Source organism: Euprymna scolopes, chromosome 4 (assembly GCF_053919585.1).
Source record: "Euprymna scolopes isolate OS-2025 chromosome 4, ASM5391958v1, whole genome shotgun sequence".
Classification (NCBI taxonomy): Eukaryota; Metazoa; Mollusca; class Cephalopoda; order Sepiida; family Sepiolidae; genus Euprymna; species Euprymna scolopes.
In genome coordinates this window covers 95,536,378-95,551,621 of record NC_136485.1, presented here as the reverse complement: position 1 = coordinate 95,551,621, position 15,244 = coordinate 95,536,378, and the positions used below count along the sequence as shown (strand labels likewise).

At 38.4% G+C, this 15,244-nt stretch overlaps 1 protein-coding gene across 1 annotated transcript in view; it reads left to right on the top strand.

Moving 5' to 3' along the window:
- The first annotated feature begins 13,196 nt into the window (after window positions 1-13,196).
- Window positions 13,197-15,244, top strand: part of LOC145268988 (kelch-like protein 10) — a 104,224-nt gene continuing 102,176 nt past the window's right edge. The window contains exon 1 of the mRNA XM_080124593.1: window positions 13,197-14,506. Coding sequence (XP_079980719.1) covers window positions 13,273-14,506 — 1,234 coding nt within the window. The 5' untranslated portion in view covers window positions 13,197-13,272. The remainder of the gene's footprint in view (window positions 14,507-15,244) is intronic.

The window sequence follows — 15,244 nt, the reverse complement described above, 5'->3', positions numbered from 1 at the left end:
AATATCGAGTGGACAGGGACGAGAGAGAAGGGAGAGAGTTTTTGGATTTGCTGCTGGTTGAGTTTCCTCTGTTGACTGATTGCCGTTCCCAAAAGGGACTAAAGAAGTTCCTTAGGGAAAAGATGAATCAGTGTGCCCTGTCAGCTGATTGGTCGGTGTGTGGCCGAATCACTCAGTGGGCGGCATTGATTCACAAGCGAAAATAGGTCTTTATTTGTGACTACTACAAGTCCTTTCTAGTGTTTTTCTTGCTAAAATAAATTGTGAATTGTACTGATAACGTAGACACAGAAAAAACAGTCTTTGTATATGTTAAATATGCTCAATGATTAATGTCACGAATAGGCTTCGTTTTCAGCGCCACCATTGTTGTCACTATCACTGCACCTGCTAATTCTGTATTTTGTTAGCACTTCTAGTTACGTTTTGCATATGCAAATCTGGAGAGATATGCAATATAACTATACTTTTGTCGTGGAGTGACAAAAATCTTACCTCTGATATCTTTGGTCAGCTAATCAAAGCACACACAGCTAGTATCAACATGCCATGGCCTTTTGGCCAAGATCAAAGTGTAGTTTCTGATCAGATGTGATAGAAGAAGGCTGCATCGTGCGGCATTTGACAGAAGATGGATACATGTAGCAAGTCTGTGTGTACGAAAAGGAGCCAAATTTGAATATGTGTTCCCCGCCTAGGTGTGGAACGCGCAGTTTCATCAAGTGTAATTTTATCCTTAGCCTCTTAGCTAGCTAGTGCCCCCCCCCCGATTAGGAAGCCTCCAAAATCCCAAACCCCACCTAATTGCAATTTTTTCTTTTTACCCCTCTCTCTAAATTTCACCTTTCTTGGAGAGAAAAAAATCAATCACTCCATTGTTTTCCCCCCTTTTGAGTTGGCCTTGTGCCTAAGTTTTTTGTTCATGTTAATTTTTTGCCTGAATAAAAGATTTAATATCTCATACAATCTCACTATCCAGCTCCCATTTCCCATCTCTCAGGAGCTGGTCCCCTTTTCCTTTCCTCCTTCCCCCTCTCTCCACATTAAAAAAACGGCCTTGTGCCTAATTTGCTCAGTGGGGAAACAAATAAACACGGCCCTGATTCATGAGGTTAAAATGTAAATATACCAAAAACCTAACACTTTATTTACGCCATTTTTTCCGCTGGAATAAATCTATAAAATCAGATACGTTATTGTCTATATTTTACCGATAAGTTACTAAAAAAGTATGCGGAAAAATAGGCAATTTTGGCAACCGTGGAATAAATATCGATTGAAAATAGATTTTAGAGCCTTTTCTTTTAGGAGAATCTTGAAATAGGGATTAAGTTTACCATTCACAGATAATATTTAATAATAAATATTTAAAAATATCTACTGCGGCATGAAGGTTATTGCTGTCGGAAAATGACAGATGTTAGGCAAATAAAAAAATGTTTTAAAAAATCCAGGCCACGTGGAAACAAGGCAGAGTGTTTGACACGAGAAATTCATCATCTGGGTTGCATCATGACTAGTTGGATTGCGTACTGGCTAATATGAATAGATTTCGTTTGGGCAACACTGAGTGTTTTTTTTTCTAGGTATATAAAGCTGCGCAGAGTGCAGAAAGTAAGACAAAAAGTCAGAAACAATTAGAGAACTGCGTCCCTCCCCTATTTTTCCATTAAGAAAATCACTTTTCTAAAATCCTGAGAAGAAAAGTTCCTTCGCCCACCAAATTGTAAGCCTCGAAGTCTAAGTTTATCACGCACAATAAAATACTCTAGTCTACCACTCTCTATGGTAGACTTGTCGGAAATTTATCTTGTTTCCAGATAAATTCGATGCTAAAGTAACTAACCTGAAAAAAATAATAGCATGGAATAAAAAGAATAAAATAAAAAAGAATTAAAGAATAAGATATAAAAGTCTTGTTTCAAAACGAAGAAGAGATTTTATTCACAATAAAATTAGTTGCAAATTTTTCCCTTTGCAGGCATTAAATTTAAAAACGCCAAGGTAACATATAATGAAAAAAATAACACTGGTTCTTATAATATATATATTTTATATATATAATATTTATATATTTTATATATATAATATTTATATATATATATTTAATATATATAATATTTATATATTTTATATATATAATATTTATATATTTTATATATATAATATTTATATATATATATTTAATATATATAATATTTATATATTTTATATATATAATATTTATATATATAATATCTTATAAATCTTCTTCCGCTCTAGAAAGACACGACAATATGCCAGTTGGCAAAAAACGGTCGCCGAACCATTATGGCAAACAGACGTTAAGTATTTTAAAATTCACCCTAAAAAATGTTTTTCATGTTACCTTGTTTAAACTTGTTTTTCTTGCTTTATTTATGTATATGTATTTATTTGTCTCTACTTTTCATGTCTTGACAAACTTTTAAGATGAGATTCGTCCCCCCCCCTTCGCAACTACTATTCAAACAGGCAAAACACTGCTCACCCATGCTACAAAGTAAACTAGTGATAAAAAAAAAAAATGCTGGGAATTATTTTCTCTATTACAGTAGATAAAGTTAGGACTTTATTTAAGTAATATACTTAATATATACTATTATTGTAAGCTTGCTTATATTGAAAATGCTTGCTTCCTGGCTAGCCAATCAAACCATCTAATATAGTTAGTCTTATTTTCAATTATATTTGAAATATAATACAGTGACATTAGCAAAGAAACAGTCACCTATGAAAACGAACCTCCTAAATTAAAACCTTGAATAATTATCTAAACTCAAATGTAAATTAATATTAAGCCGACTTCACAAATTGATAAAAGTTAATTATTGGATTTTAACTATAAGGTGAAGCTCCAATGATTCAAACTCGAGATGAATAACGCCAAAAACATCCACCCATTAATATGGTAGGGGAGATTATCATCAAAAGTGTCCTGAATTGATAATTTAGCACCGGACTTTACTACTTAGATATTAATAAGTCACTTGTACCTATTCCCCTCCTCCCCGTTTTTTTTTTTTTAACGGAGAGTAGATAACACAGTGAATGTGTTATCGGCAGCTCCAGTAACTCTCGCTTTTCCTTTTTTGCCCCTCAGTCCTCATTCAAATGAGTGATTTTTCTGACAAAGGGTGAAGAAAAAGCTGCTTTAAAGGTCGGTAGTACTTGGTGAACAGTAGTCTGAGATGTCGGAAATATTTCTGTCTCTATGTCTATCCTTGTGGCCATGTCACTAGTAAGGGTGCTGGAGGTAAACGTTTTGTCTGAGCTGACGTTATCCGCCTGATAGTCAGGACCCGAACCTTGGATTAACCTCTAAGGAGGCTGTCCTATCAGCAGGCGCAAAGTACTGGGACTGCTGTATTGCCATTTGATGAATGGATTCTGAACCATGCAGTAGTCTCTGGTGGGGCCTCTCGATGCCATACTAGTTGGTAATTGTTACGGCTTTACCTTTTTATGTGCTACAAAAAAAAAAAAAAATTCCTGTCTTTTTCTCTCTTACTTTCCTTCTCTATCCTGCTCTAACCAAGTATGCCGACCTGTTCCACAAATCCCAAAACCTCAACATGAAATATCTTCAGAAAAAAAACTTGAATAAACCTAGAAGCCCATCTTTCAACGTAGACCCCTACTACCATATCTCCTTCTCCAACATCAGGGGTCTACGTTCCAACCTTCCAGAGGTCGAAACCCAATTGCAGGAGATGAAACCGGGCATATTCTTTCTAAGCGAAACTGGAATAGGCCCGACCACTTCCCTAGATGAGTTCATAATTAACGGATGCTCTAACTTAACAGCTAAATCTGACCCCCAAGATCGCCATGGGCATGGAATATGTGCCTACATTAAAGATGGCTTCCTGTGTGGCAGGGATATCTCTAGAGAAGATCCTAATTTACCCTATATGTGCTTCCGTGTTGCACTTGTTTACACCACTGCATTTATATTTGCCCTCTATTGGCCCCATAACAGCGGAGTTACTATCTTTAAGAGTATATCTGAGAAAATAGACCAGATCCTGTCTGCACATTTCTCGGCTAACATCCACATCTGTGGTGACTTCAACGTCCATAACGTGGAATGGCTGACCCATTCAAATAAGACAGATGATGAGGGGAGGTTTTGTCATGATTTTGCCATTGCCTATGACCTCACTCAGATTGTTCGCGAACCCACCCGTCTGCCCGATACTACTGGTCAATATGCAAGCCTCCTAGACCTTTTTCACTCAACTTCCCGTGAGCTATGTTCATGTTCCGTTCATTCTCCTCTAGAATCCTCTGACCACTCCGTTGTATCAGTTAAGATAGAAATGAAATGTAATAAGTCCCCAGACGTACCCCTCCACCGTACTGTATACAGATACTCTATTGCTGACTGGGATAGCTTCTATACATTCATATCTGATTTACCTCTGCACTCCATGTTCAAACAGGATGTGTCCTCTATAGTATCAGATCGGACCGAATGGTTAATTGTAGGCATAGATCGATTCATACCATCTAAAAAATTCCAACAAAAACCTTACAGCCAGCCATGGTTCTCCCCAGAATGTGCTGCTGCTATCACACACAGAAATCACTTTTTTCATAACTACCAACGTAATAGATGCACTGAGACTAAAGCTGCTTTCAGGAACGCCAACAACCACTGTAAAAGAGTAATAAAAAATGCAAGAGAGCTATACGCCCAGTCTGTCAAATCCAAAGTAGCTGATCAGCGGCTTGGTTTCCACCAGTTTTGGCAAACAATAAATAGAATCCTGAACAGACATGTGCGTTCTATCCCAACCATTATCAATGGACCAGAGGTCATCTCGTCAGCATCAGACAAGGCCAGACTATTTGCAAAGAACTTTGCAGCTAATTCTATCCTATGCGACGAAGGCCATCAACTCCCCATATTTCCACCTATAAAACAGAACATGCTAGGTAACATACAAATATCTGTGCATGAGGTCGCCAAGCTAATCAAGAACCTAGATTGCAGTAAAGCAACTGGCCCTGACGGCATCCTAATTATAGTGTTAAAAAAGCTTCAACCAGAACTTGCTCCCATACTTACGAAACTGTTTAAGCGTTGCCTTAAGGAGAAGTGCTTTCCGACTCCCTGGAAAACCTCATCAGTATGCCTTGTATTTAAGAATTCAGGTGAAAAGTCATCTCCCTCTCAGTACAGACCAATAAGTCTCTTGTGTGTCATGAGTAAGTTGCTGGAATCCATATTAAATAGAGAAATAGTCAACCACCTCAGCAGAAATAACCTTCTTAGTGACACACAATATGGTTTCTGTTCTGCAAGATCTACAGCAGATGTGCTAACGGTTATATCACATAGGATTAGTGAATCTCTTGACAAAGGTTTCCTTTCCAGGGCAATTGCTCTTGACATATCAAAGGCCTTCGACAAGGTATGGCATAAGGGCCTACTTCACAAGATTTCCAGCTACGGTATAACTGGAAATGTTTTCTCAATCATTAAATCATTTCTCTCCGATAGGCTCATAAGAGTAGTGGTCGATGGACAAAAATCAGAGGCCTGCAGTATTAATGCTGGAGTCCCTCAAGGGTCCATCCTGGGCCCAACTCTCTTCCTGATCTACATCAATGATCTCCCTAAACACATACTTAAATCATTCATTGACATCTATGCTGATGACACGACCATCTACGGCAACACATCAAAGGCTGTAAATGACAAAGTTCTCTCTGATTCTCTCTCTGATCTCGAACGCGTGGTTCAGTGGGGGAAAACGTGGCTGGTTACCTTTAATGCATCTAAAACCAAACTCCTATCTTTACATCATCAATGCTCTGATCCCCATCTGGCATCAATTGAAATGGATGGCTCTCGTCTTGGGGAGGCTCCATGTTTTGACAAGCTTCTGGGTTTGTCCTTTACTCCTGATCTGAAATGGAACGTGTACATCAAGTCTGTTGCCAAGGTCGCTGGAAAGATGGTGGGATCCTTCTACCACTCCAGAAGATATCTCACTACTGATGCAATTCTCTATCTATATAAAAGTCAAGTACATCCAAGGATGGAATACTGCTGCCATATCTGGGCAGGAGCTGCTAAAAACAGCCTATCCTGCCTTGACAGAGTACAAAATAGACTTCGTGGCTTAGTGGGGGATGCCCTTTTCTCTACCCTGCAACCTCTCTCTCACAGAAGAGACGTTGCGAGCCTATCCTTGTTTTATCGTTATTTCCATGGCAGGTGCTCGTCTGAACTCCAATTTCTGGTCCCTCCTCGCCAATCCTTCACGAAAAACACCCGTCTAGCTAAATCCACTGTCAAAAATTTCCCCCACTCTTTATCTGTGCTTAAATCAAAACGTAGATTCCATGAACAAAGCTTCTTTCTTAGAATTGCACGCCTGTGGAACTCTCTTCTGTCTGCCTGCTTCCCACCTGACTACAACTTGGATGTCTTTAAGTCCAACGTTAAAAAATTCCTAATGAACCGCCCTCTTAAGTAAACACTTCATTAAGTCTCCACACTAACATACTGTACTTGCAATAACCCTTATCCCTGAGTGGCTTCCGGGCCTTGATAAGTGGTGACCACCGTGTAAAATAAAAAAAAATATAATGAAAATGTCGTATCAATGAACGAATACAATAATACGATTCAAAATAGTAGTTTCTAATCACACTCTCATATGTAGTAAATTTTAGGAGCATACTCACAAATTGAAAGCCAGTCAGGCACGTGCCTTTTTCTTTTTTTTTCTCGTTTAAAGTCCTTTTAGAAATTTCTCTTCACGATATTTGCGTGCAAACCGTAGACACACAGATGGATTTCAGAAGCATGCCGCATCGCATATCCGGGGTATTCTTGCCGGGTTTTCTTCTTTGTTGGAGGTTCCAAAATTCCTTGTCATGTAAAATAAGGTCTTTTTTTAAAAATAATTACACCCCTTCAATATACGTGCAAAAGGTAGCAACATAGATAGTTTTCAGAAGCATGCCTCGTCGCATACCCGGGGTATTCTTGCCGGGTTTTCTTCTTTGAAAGAGGCTTCAAAATTCCTTGTCTGCGGCGGGCAATGAACACGCCCAATATCCACATCACTGGAACCAAAACAGAGGGGGAATCTCGCGCTGGGTTCATGACGTCATCAAGGAGCTAGCATTTCTCTTTTCCTCAAATTAAAGGGAGTTTCGTACAAACCCAAAATGTAGAAAACTTAAGACTCATAAAAGATACGAAATACAAAAAATCGAATACAAGAACCAGACAAAAAATAATAAATGTAAACAGGGGGATGCACTATTATTGGTATAAAAAAAATTCCAACAGACTTGAGTTTCTCTGTTTACCAATTTTCAAGAAAAATCCATATTCTTATCTTAAATGAAAATCAAGAATATTGTCTTTTTTTAAATACCGGAATGTTCATATACCTGCCTTTCATTTCGTTGGTGATCCCCTCCGCCCCGGCAACATCGGACAGTATACCTCGAGTACAATTTGGAAGAAGTACTGTAGGGGAAAAGAAGTTTAAGTGAAAGTAAATCTCTCTGCCCCAAACAAAATAATAAAAAAAAAAGGAATAAAATGATTAGAATGTTAGATGAAAGCCCTTCGTTGAATTAATAAGGTTATAGATCTTGTGTGAAAATAATGTCCTTATCCCTGAGTGGCCTTCGGGCCTTGATAAGTGGTGATCCCCCTGTAAAAAAAAAAAAAAAAAAATTTCAAGGTTTGTGTTTTAATTGGCGAAATTCGCCTTATTTAAAAGTCCCATGAGGAAAATATTCCGTTGTTATTAATTCTTATAGAAAATGTATGGAATGGGTGCGTGTGTGCATAAGTGTTATTTTTGAGTTACCGCATGGCATATGTAATTATGGTTTTGACAGCTTTGAAAGCGACGATGAGATGAAAATGAGAGGCATGTCCTCGTGTCACGTCGGAGCGAGAAGAGAAGAAAGAAGGGAAAAAAGGAGGAAAGAAAGAATGTTTGATGCGTTTAAATACTTTTGGGACCGGCTCTAAAACAAGATTGCTACTGATGATATTTTGGTTTTTGGAAAAACGTTAAAAAGACAATCTTCTACATTTTCTCATTGGTCGGTTGTGTCATGTGATACTGTTTTCAACTACACCCGCCAGATATATGTTCATTTTACTTTTGTTGTGAGAAAAGCGTGTGGGCGTATTTGAAATTATGTCGTTGCTGGAAGAACTTATTTTTGTGGAAAAAATTGCGCGGGGGAAGATTGAAATTAAAAAACGTTCGTTTATTTGCGTGCACGTGTGTGTGTGTGTGTGTGTGTGTGTGTATGTGTGTGCAATAGTGTCTCTTTTCCCATTTTTTGAAACAGTGAAATATTTATCCTGCCTGTCCAGAACTGGGTATGGGCCCGAATAATTTGGACAAAATGTTTGTTTTTTTTCACATGTTTGATGGTGTGAAGATCTTTTGGGATATAGGATTGTCTGTCTGTCCTCCTGGTGGGTGTGAAATTTAGACGAAACATTTTGTCTTTCAACTCTGTTACGAACGTGGTTGTAAGTGAGATCTCCATGTGTTGATCAAAATATTGACCCGGTAGAGTTAAAGTGGAACCGAAAACTACCTCCGCCGGTGTGCTTTGTAAGTATTCTTTTACAGAGTTCCGTATCATTAACAGCATCAAAGGTATATTGTCTGCCCATCCTGTGCTATTCAGACTCCAGGGAGGTTTTTAACTGCCTGTGAAAGCATTCAACCAAGCCATTCGAGGATAGGTGATATGCCGTAGTCTTGATGTTGTTCATTCCCAGTAATTGATTAAATCCCCAAAAAGTGTCGATTGGAACTGCGAACCTCTGTCTGCCATAATGACTGTGGGTACTCCGAAAATAGTTATCCAGTCCTAAAGTATGGCTCTGGCTATTGTTGAAGCTGAAGTATCCTTAACGGCTATGGCAGTAGGCCATCTGCTGAATCTATCGACGATAGTCAGGATGTGGGTGTGTCTCTTTGAAGTCCTACAAAATCGATGTGGATGTTGGTGAATCTAGCAACGGGTGTGCTAAAAGAACCCAGTGATTATTTTGTGTGTCTATGAATTTTGTGCTTTTGACAAGGTATGCACGTCTTGGTCCAATTTCGGATATCTGTGTTCATATTTGGCCACACGAAATGTTGCGTAATTAGCTTTAAAGTAGTTTTTTTCCTGGGTGAGATAAATTGTGAAGATGTTGGAAAACTTGTCATCTGAGGCTGGGTGGTATGTATGGTCGTGGTTGTTTCTTTGTTGTGTCGCATTAAACAATCGTTGTACTGAAGGGTACGGGCATTTTTTCGAGTTGTAAGGATGTGTTTTCCTGAACATCTTTAAGCGTTGTATCTGATTCCTGTTCTCGTGCTATCAATTCCAGCTGGAATTCAGAGAAGTGATCATGGCTCTGGATAAGGCGTCTGCTACAATGTTCTCCTGGCCCTTCATGTATCTTATATCCGTCGAGTACTATGCAATGTAATCGAGATGTCTGATTTTTCATGGGCCATATTTGTCCACATGTGTGTGTAGCGCATAAGTTAACGTTTTGTGATCTGTGTAGATCGTGAAATTTTTGCCTTCCAAGATGTGTTTGAAATGTTTAATTGCCAGGTTTTGTTTAGCTTAGCCGAAAAAAATGATATAGGGGTCATCCCATCATCAGTTAGCTTCTTTTTTTTTTTTTACATGGGGTTCATCACTTATCAAGGCCCGAAAGACACTCAGGGATAAGCGTTATTGCATGTACAGTAATCAATGAGATAGTATTGTAGTAATCATTAGTATTGGGTGGTTAGATGGAGTGTCTTACTTAAGGGAGCGGTTTGTCAGGAGTTTGTTTATGTTGGACTTGAAGACGTCCAAGTTGTAGTCAGGTAGGAAACAGGCAAGCGGCAGAGAGTTCCACTGGCGTGCAGTTCTAAGAAAGAAGCTTTGCTCATGGAATCTACGTTTGGATTTAGGCACAGATAAAGAGTGGAGAAAATTATTGACAGTAGTTTCAGCCAGACAGGTGTTTCTTGTGAAAGATTGGCGAGGGGGGACGAGGGATTGGAGCTCAGACGAGCACCTGCCATGGAAATAACGATAAAACAAGGATAGGCTCGCAACGTCTCTTTTGTAGGAGAGAGGTTGCAGGGTAGAGAAAAGGGCATCGCCCACTAAACCACGAAGTCTATTTTGTACTCTGTCAAGGCAGGATAGGCTGTTTTTAGCAGCTCCTGCCCAGATATGGCAGCAGTATTCCATCCTTGGATGTACTTGACTTTTATATAGATAGAGAATTGCATCAGTAGTGAGATATCTTCTGGAGTGGTAGAAGGATCCCACCATCTTTCCAGCGACCTTGGCAACAGACTTGATGTACATGCTCCATTTCAGATCAGGAGTAAAGGACAAGCCCAGAAGCTTGTCAAAACATGGAGCCTCCCCAAGACGAGAGCCATCCATTTCAATTGATGCCAGATGGGGATCAGAGCGTTGATGATGTAAAGATAGGAGTTTGGTTTTAGATGCATTAAAGGTAACCAGCCACGTCTTCCCCCACTGAACCACGCGTTCGAGATCAGAGAGAGAATCAGAGAGAACTTTGTCATTTACAGCCTTTGATGTGTTGCCGTAGATGGTCGTGTCATCAGCATAGATGTCAATGAATGATTTAAGTATGTGTTTAGGGAGATCATTGATGTAGATCAGGAAGAGAGTTGGGCCCAGGATGGACCCTTGAGGGACTCCAGCATTAATACTGCAGGCCTCTGATTTTTGTCCATCGACCACTACTCTTATGAGCCTATCGGAGAGAAATGATTCAATGATTGAGAAAACATTTCCAGTTATACCGTAGCTGGAAATCTTGTGAAGTAGGCCCTTATGCCATACCTTGTCGAAGGCCTTTGATATGTCAAGAGCAATTGCCCTGGAAAGGAAACCTTTGTCAAGAGATTCACTAATCCTATGTGATATAACCGTTAGCACATCTGCTGTAGATCTTGCAGAGCGGAAACCATGTGGCATGTCACTAAGAAGGTTATTTCTGCTGAGGTGGTTGACTACTTCTTTATTTAATATGGATTCCAACAACTTACACATGACACACAAGAGACTTATTAGTCTGTACTGAGAGGGAGATGACTTTTCACCTGAATTCTTAAATACAGGGCATACTGATGAGGTTTTCCAGGGTGTTGGAAAGCACTTCTCCTTAAGGCAACGCTTAAACAGTTTTGTAAGTAATGGGGCAAGTTCTGGTTGGAGCTTTTTCAGCACTATAACTGGAATGCCGTCAGGACCAGTTGCTTTACTGGAATCAAGGTTCTTGATTAGCTTGGCGACCTCATGCACAGATATTTGTATGTTGCATAGCGTGTTGTCTGTTATAGGAGGAAATACAGGGAGTTGATGGTCATTGTCGCATAAGGTAGAATTAGCTGCAAAGTTCTTTGCAAATAGTCTGGCCTTGTCTGATGCTGACGAGATGACCTCAGGTCCATTGATGATAGTTGGGATAGAATGCACGCTTCTGTTCAAGATCCTGTTTGCTATTTACCAAAACTGATGGGAACCAAGCCGTTGCTCAGCTACTTTGGATTTAACAGACTGAGCATATAGCTCTCTTGCATGTTTTATTACTCTTTTCTGGTGTATGACTGCCCCTAGGGCTATATCTGACGCATCCGTTGTAAGTCTGAGTCTGGTATCTTCCTTATCATTTATGTAAATCAGCTTTGTAAAATTTGCTAGGGCTTTCTTCGCTTGAGTAAAAGCTGCTAAGGCTGATGTCAACTGTTGGTTCTTGGTCTTGTTCTGCAACAGCGATGTTAGTGGCACGAGAATTTCAGAGCAGTTGGGTAAGAATCGCCTGTAGTAGTTGATTATCCCTATAAATCGACGGACTTGTCGAACAAATGTGGGCTGTAGAAAATTAGCGACGGCACTCACTTTTTCAAGTAGTGGTGATATTCTGCCCTTGTCGATCGTGTGTCTGAAGAAGTTGACTTCTGATTGGCCGAAGATGCATTTTTCAACGTTTACTTTTAGGCCGTAATGAGATAATCTCTGGAAAGCGTGATCCAGGTGCTGTTTATGTTCACGCTGGGTTTACTGCTTTTATTTAGTGTTCTGAAGGTCATCCTTCCAGGCAGTATCTCCTCTTTCGGGAGCCACGAACAGATTATCTCCTCTTCTCAACTATTAGTTGAGAGGGGGGGGGTGCTGGAAACGTACTTGCGTATCAACAAGTTCAATTCAAGCAAGTACTTAATACTTGGCATTGACGCCTTTGTGGTGCTCATGGCCTATTAAGCATCTTTCCAGTGTAGCGTATCTAAAAAAAAAAAAAAATGGTAATAATCTTAAAACAAAAACCAAAGCACAACAACACGTAAGAAACCAAACACAATTTCTGATATTTATGCAAGTTCGGTTGGCAGAGTGTTGCTGTGTTTAGTAGTCATAATATTATGTTGTATGTACGTGTGTTATCTCTGAAAGAAAATAGGAAAGAGAAAGAAAAACGTCGTCTTTGATTTTATAGTACACGCGAGGTTTGGAAGTTAATATTTCTCTTGTGTTTTGATTAGTTAAGCCAATCGGGAGTCGATGAATAAAAAAATATTCATAGTCGTTGCTGTTTCTAATAAATTTGACTGCAACAATATTTCGTACAAAACTCTTGATGAAAACGGCAATTTCTTGCAACTTCGTAAATAGATCTTGTTTGATTAATTGATGTTTTTTCTTTTGAATTGAATTAATTCTTTTTCATTGATTTCGTTTCTTAAAACATTGTACTTATATTTTATGTAAATATTAAAGTTGTGATTTTGGTTTGGAGTTTGTGAACTCATGACCAATTAAGATACCCAAGCAGATAAACTAGTGACACTGGTTCGCGACACAAATCTTCCTATGTGGATCTAGTGACTAATGTTAAACTAATTGATTACCTGGTAAAGATCACAAATAAATATTGAAATAATATTCTATACATTGCGTGAATTTTTAGGGAATTGATTTGGGGATTTAAACAAGATTTTTATTTCGCCATTTTTTAGAACAACATCTTCAAAATACGTGAGAAGAATAAAACAAGAAAAAGTGAAGGTAAAAGAAGAAAAGCATACCGTTAACGGGTGATCGAATATGGAACAATAATCACGCAGAGCGACGTCATTTAACGGACTTTAAGTTTAAATTCTTCATTTTGACTCTGACTATGGTGTGAGCTAATTTACAAGCAGAAAAAATACAATGCATTGTAGCATAGAGGATAGACGAAAACAATTTGAGCGGGAAATTCTCAACTTTTTAAAATCTCGTCTACTGTGCGACGGTGAGATTTTTCTAGTCGACCAGAAAAAGATCTTCCATGTGCATAAAATAATTATGGCTGCCGGAAGTCCGTACTTCAAGGCGGTTTTTACTTGTGGCATGAAAGAATCAATATCAGGTCGAGTGGAACTCGCTGGAATTTCAACCGTCATCATGGATTCTATTATCAAATATATCTACACGAATTACATCAAAATCAGCGAAAAAAATGTAGAAGACTTATTTACTGCTGCACATCGTTTGCTTATATTTTCTGTTTGTGAATTATGCGCGGATTATATCATCCCTAAACTCACCGTTCTAAACTGCGTTGGCTTCTATCGATTTTCAAAATTCTACACCTATGAATTGTTGACTAAAAAATGTTGGCATTTTCTATTAGAAAACTTTACAGCTGTCTCAGAAAAGAGCGACGAATTTCTGGTGTTGTCTTTCAGCGAACTCGAGCATATTCTTAAAGATGATAATCTCAATATCATAAATGAAGAATCCGTGTTTTATGCGTGTGAGAGATGGATACAATATAAACCAGCCGTAAGAACATGTTTTGCAACTGAACTGTTGTCGTACCTTCGGATTAAGCAAACTCGTCTCGAACTGCTTATGAACGTTTTAAATGAAAAGCAAGACCGCCAACCGTGTAAAGTCCGAGCAGGTTTGATTACACTATTAAACAATCTTTGCCGGATTCGATGCCTAGCAAGTGAACACCCGCGGATCCCTAACGAAGTTATCTTTATAACTGGAGGTTACGGAACGGATGGTACTTTGCTGAGTATAGAAACTTACGACGTCAGGGTAGATCAGTGGTTTGTACTCCACAAGAGTATGCCTTATCGAAGAGCCTATCACGGCACAGTTGTGCTTCGAAAACACGTATTCATTCTTGGAGGTTACAGCGGCAACCAATATTATAATGGTTTGCATCGTTTTGATATTATTTCAGGCGAATGGTGTGAACTGTCCCCTATGCATTTCAACCGATGTTATGTTGCTTGCGCTACACTCAATGGACGAATCTTTGCTTGCGGAGGTCACGATGGTATTCGACGGCATAACTCTGTGGAATCGTATTGCAGATCGTCCAATCAATGGAACTTAGTATCACCAATGAGACAGAAAAGAAGCGATGCTGCAATAGTCGCACTAAAAGGTAACAAAAATGATTTTACTAACAAAAATAGTCTAAAAGTGTAAATGAGTAAATATTTGTCAATTAATAATACAGAGTGAAAAACAGCTAAAACAAATTCTAGCTGAATCTTTTTTAAACTTTCTCCCTCTGATTGAAAACAAGTTTTAGTTAAGAGCACATATATTACATTCTGGAACTAATTAAAAAAACATACTTGAAATAATCTTTATTAAAAACCAGCAATCTACAATAAATGTCCCTCTTGTAATTTAGATAAATCAAAATATCAGGAATATAGGAGACATAGTTGACAGTACACCGCCTATAAGAATGTCATTTGATTGGCTATTGAAAATAACGTAATTATCGTAAAAGAATTTAAAAAAAAATTTAATTATTGTTAAAGAATTTAAAGTACTTGTACAGTTTAATCAAAACATTTAAAAATGAAAATATCGAAAAAAAAGGTTATATTGCACGTATCCGTTTTGGACTGAAGATCTCCGAAAAATATTTCATTTAATTTGATCGAGTAGTTTTTTTTTTTTTTTTTTTTTTTTTTTACAGTGGAAAAACACGTTTTTATGAGAGCGCGTTGAAGTCAGCCATTATGGAAATTTTTAACACGCCACGGGGAGATAACTATGTAAAGCGCTGACACTCCCTCCCCATCTTTATTACTAGCTTTTCTTCCTAAAAATCGAACCTTTTGCTCGGTATCATAACAATTTTTTTTTTTTTTTGCTGTAAAAAACA